The 5000-nt window shown below is 42.2% G+C and overlaps 1 protein-coding gene across 1 annotated transcript in view; it reads left to right on the top strand.

Annotated features, from left to right (window-relative positions):
• LOC125028674 overlaps positions 1-5000 on the top strand; it is a 39848-nt gene that overhangs the window by 34567 nt on the left and 281 nt on the right. The window contains exons 14-16 of the mRNA XM_047618149.1: positions 65-275; positions 809-1222; positions 1864-5000. The exon at positions 1864-5000 is cut by the window's right edge and continues 281 nt beyond it. Of these exons, the coding sequence (XP_047474105.1) occupies positions 65-275; positions 809-1222; positions 1864-1976 (738 nt within the window). The 3' untranslated portion in view covers positions 1977-5000. The remainder of the gene's footprint in view (positions 1-64; positions 276-808; positions 1223-1863) is intronic.

Raw genomic sequence — 5000 nt, 5'->3', positions numbered from 1 at the left:
AACACCTTTGTGGTGTTGACGTTTTCTCCGCCATTCCGACAGCCACGTGCTCTTTCCCCGACAGTGTTCGGCCTCGTGCGAAGGCGGAGTCATGCGGCGCGAGGTGACCTGCCTTGACCCCGGCCGCCGCCCCTCCGCCGAGTGCCACAACACCACCAAGCCGGCCTCGCGCCAGCCGTGCCACCTGCACTCCTGCGACGCCATCCCGACCACGACGGCGGCTTCGGTTTCGTCTTCAACGTCTGGGTTCATCGTGCCGAGACCGCCGAACGCAGGTAAGATGTATAACTCTACTTTTTGTTCTGCAAGATTACCACCACGTCGAGATGAAGGGAAAAAAAGGAAAATCTCTAGAAAACCAACCATAACTTACAGATTTCTTCGTTTCTTGATATTGTGTGTGTTAAAATAGTGATTTTTTTCGTCCTCTCAACCACGTTCTAAAAGCTTTTCATGTACCATGCAATCCTTCATCGCTTCAGCCACGGTGTTTTAAGTCAATCCTTCGATGTATTGTTCCAAGAGTCGTTTGCTCGCCATGAAGTCATTCATCACGTCGGCCTACTTGCTTTAAGAATCTTTCTTTTGTCATGCAGTCTTTCCTAGCCTCAGCCGTGTTCTTCTAAGAACCATTTAATCGGCATGCAACCCTTGGCGCCTCAACCACGTCGTTTGAAAAATCATTATTTTTGCATAAAATCCTTCATCACCTCAAATACATTATTCTAGATTTTCCACTGCCTCAGCCAAGTTGTCCGTCCATGCAATCGCCATGCAATATTTCACCAGCGCAATTTCCCGCCCGCAGAGAGCGACGAGGAAGCGACTTCCCGACCCTTGGAGGCCGAAGGCGACCCAACAACCGAAGAAAACCCTGCAGGAGTAGAGGACGGCCAAGAAGAGGATACCGGCGAAGGAGGCGTGGAAGAGGGAACGGAGAGAACGGGAGAGACTTACGAAGGAGAGGAAGAAGGCGAAGAAGAGAACGAGCTGGTGGTGGTCGAGGAGACAGGCAGCATTACCAACGTCATCCCCGACAAGGACGCGCAGGGGGACGAGTCTGTGTCCGAGGGCGGCGACGGGGACAGCCCGAGGGAGGAGGAGGAAGAGGAAAAGGAGAAGAGGAAGAGGAAGAGGAAGAAGGAGAAGAAGAAGAACAGGCAGAACAAGGGCGAGGAGGAGGAATCCCCTTCGCAGACGCAGCCGGCGACTGTGGCGCCATGTGAGACACGCGGGGGGGGGGGGGGGGAGAGAGAGAGAGAGAGAGAGAGAGAGAGAGAGAGAGAGAGAGAGAGAGAGAGAGAGAAAGAGAGAGAAAGAGAGAGAGAGAGAGAGAGGGGGGGGGGGGGAGAAAGAGAGAGAGAGAGAGAGATAGAGATAGATATAGAGAGATAGATAGATAGAGATAGAGAGAGAGAGAGAGAGAGAGAGAGAGAGAGAGAGAGAGAGAGAGAGAGAGAGAGAGAGAGAGAGAGAGAGAGAGAGAGAGAGAGATAGAGATAGATATAGAGAGATAGATAGAGAGAGAGAGAGAGAGAGAGAGAGAGAGAGAGAGAGAGAGAGAGAGAGAGAGAGAGAGAGAGAGAGAGAGAGAGAGAGAGAGAGAGAGAGAGAGAGAGAGAGAGAATAAAAGAAGATGGGGAAGAAGAATGAAAGCACAAAAAGTGGTTTCACATCCACATCCAACAACAAATGACCATACAGGAAAAAAAAAAATAATAATAAATGAATGAATGGATAAAATAATAGTAATAAATAATAAAAGTAATAAATATATGATAGTAATAATAATTTCAAATGTAATACGATCACTTTCCTGATTCCATGCACGACTAACAACACCCTCTTCCCTCTCCGTTGCAGCTCTGTCGTGTATCGACCGGATCAAGAACTGTCACCTGGTCTTCCGGGCTCGCCTGTGTCGGCTCAAATACTACAACAGGCTATGCTGTCGTACGTGCAGCGCCGCCAGGTGAGCGGGGCGTGGACAACGAAGGCATTGGAAGCATTATGTAGCGGGAGACACACCTACCTAAGGAATGCTGATTCATGGTGATGTAGGAAAAGGTATCAGAGATGGGAGGAAAGAAACGTGGAGTGGTTCGGAGAAGGGGAGATGGAGGAGTAATTAGAACCTGTTTTTGTACCGGAGAAAAACAAGAAGGAGAGTGTAGTTGTGAACTTTAATTATAAATTAAACCGATGTGTCACTTATGGAAACGTTGATTTATATCGTAATGCACTTGTGATGTGTTTTGTGACAGTGTTTGTGGGTTATGAAAATGTAATTAGCAAGTCCTGAAAAAAAAGTTATTTAATGTTGAATTACGTGTGGATTTGTGAATATCAACAACGGCAAAAAATCTAGAAGAGGTACTTTTGATAATGATACTAAAAAGTAAATAAAAGGATGCTATACATTACTTTTAGCATCTGGTTTTACTTTTGAAGAAAACGTTTTGTGGAGCGCAGAAAAGAAAACGAACGGCGAAGCCTAGACCATATTCAGGGAAAACTCAAACAAATATGTTGAGCCTCAAAACCCAGTGATGTGTGAGGTACACGTGATGTGTTGACTCTCTTAGACATTGCATAGCGTTAGAGAAAAAGATATATGAGTGTAAGAAAGGTCAATGCATATTGATATAGAGGTAAGGAAGTCTCTTTTAAAGCAGAGACAAAACTGCGGTGAATGTAGTGGGGCGCTGATGAGAAGAAAAAGGCATTAACCCCACAGGTAATATTAGGTAGTTATATCTTTATCTTTAATGGACCAGATAGTGATAGTAATAATGACTGACATTTTGATGGTGCTACGTCTAACTTGACTTCCCTTTTCCTCAAACAAATTATGCAAATGTTCTTCCTTTGTTCCTCGTTCTTATCACTAATCACCTCTTTTCTTCCATTTGATCCATAAAAGTCTTCCAATCTCCAACAACCTAGTTTCACAGACTCCCGATTTCTGTGCTTGGATGCGGGAAAACGTTTCAGCCAAAGGTATCGATGGAAAATGCCTACTGTCGAAGCCTGGTCTCTCTCTCCGCACGTTTCTACAAGAACTTCTTCGTCTTCTTCAGCAAAGTGATTTTCTCGTGTAATAACTTTTCCAGCACCATTTACCTCTCTATTACCACACTGCCCGAATCTCTAGTTAATGTTTTCTCTCTCTCACAGATAGTTTAGGTTCATTTCATTTCATCTGATCGTTAGTGTAGTTATACACACTTTGTGCATACGGTCTCATAGCAACACACTTGTTTAGTCAGTGTCACAGACTCTGGCAGCAGATACGAGGCGAAGACAGGCCAAAACTCATTCAAAACTTCGTGTCTGGCTTACCTTAACGATTGCCGTATCGTAATATCCGTTATTGTAATATTTCGAAATGAATTGTACACGCCAGAGTCAGTGACACTGCCTAATAGACGTTCAAAGGCGTGCCCTTTCTCCCTTCCAGACACAAACCTCCATAAACACACTCGCCTTCCAGGGCACGCGCTAGTACGTAGTTGTAAAAGAAACCCAGTGAAATATAATTAATGTAATGTAATGTAATGAAAGTGGGTGCCTTGGAAATTATGGCTGAGTGTGAAAAAGGTCATGTAATTATCTTTTTATTCCCCTTCTCGCCAAGGTTATCCATTTAAAGGCAACATAGGTTAGAAATGTTTTCGACGCCATGTTGTCAAGATCGTCAATAAAAGAGAAAATTGTGTCAACAAACATATTCTCATTCACTTCCTCTTTCTCCCTCCTTTATTGTCTCTTTGAATATAGTTATCTTTCCCTTTATTCATTTCTCTCTTCATATATACTATGAGATATTATTCTCTTATCTGAAATCCCGTTCCCTTATCTGCGCCTCCAGCTCTTTGTCTGGTCACGTGTCATAAGCATGTCTTAGGTCAGTCTAGGTCATACTGCGACTGAAATAGTGTTTCAGTGTACAGCTTTCCCTGTACGTCGTTGTAGCTCACTATAAGCTAGATGTACACTCCTGTACATCTCCATCAGACCGAACACTTTATAAATAATCTTCTGCATCGTCTTGTATAAGATTTTTTTTCACTGTTTTCGGTTTATTGTTGATGACGTCAGTATGGAAGATGATGACGTAATCACTGCTGCGGTGGCGGGTATGAGGTCAAAGGTTACAGGGGCACGAACACGTGTAGACAAGGTTGTCCATATGTTTATATTTCCTTTGATTTTAGAATGTAGGTTTATTTGATATTGTTATAGATTTATTTTCTGTATAGATATAACACTGTCATTAGCTGAGCCGGTCTCTTTGTCATACTTTCGTCTTATATACCCTTTGATATACTCGGATTTGGAAAGGCCAGATACGATCTCTCGTTTCTCTTTTCTATTCCTGTTTTCATTCAATTCTTTAGGGTTATTCACCTGTTAGTTTGTTTGTTTGTCTGTCTCACGTTTTATCTGCATTCGTTACCTCTGTTTATACCAGTTGGATTTGGATTTCCGTTTTGTTTTCGTATTTCTAAGAGGTAGTTCTTCGTGGCGAATGGTCTGTGTGCCAGACCCGAGTCTGAGTATTTAATTTTTATGAAAATTCAAGTTTGATAAGACACACTTCCTTCATAACTTCTCTTTCGTTGTGATTAATGTTAAAAAAATTATTTATTTCTTTATATGCATCTAACACGGTGAAATAGAAAGTATTACAAACTATAAACTATATACATAAATTAAGGTATACTTTATGAACTTCAACAATGTATATACCCATGACGACTGTTCTGTGTTTAGAATTATCCTATATTATGTTAAATTCTTTGAAAAAAAAAGTTGGTGTTTTGAAATCAATTGTCCAGGAAAAAACTGTATTTTTCTGGAGTGTATGGTCCTGTAAACCTCTTGAAATATTTACTGTTAATGTTTATAAATGTCTTTACGTTCCCATCTCGAACATTTATTATGAAAAGCCCGTGAAACCTTTGTAACATATATTTATTCTTCTTAAACCCTTTTTT

The sequence above is a fragment of the Penaeus chinensis genome, chromosome 9 (genome assembly GCF_019202785.1).
Source record: "Penaeus chinensis breed Huanghai No. 1 chromosome 9, ASM1920278v2, whole genome shotgun sequence".
NCBI classification, from domain to species: Eukaryota; Metazoa; Arthropoda; class Malacostraca; order Decapoda; family Penaeidae; genus Penaeus; species Penaeus chinensis.
The sequence above is the reverse complement of the archived record's forward strand: the minus strand, read 5'-3'. Positions and strand labels throughout refer to the sequence as shown.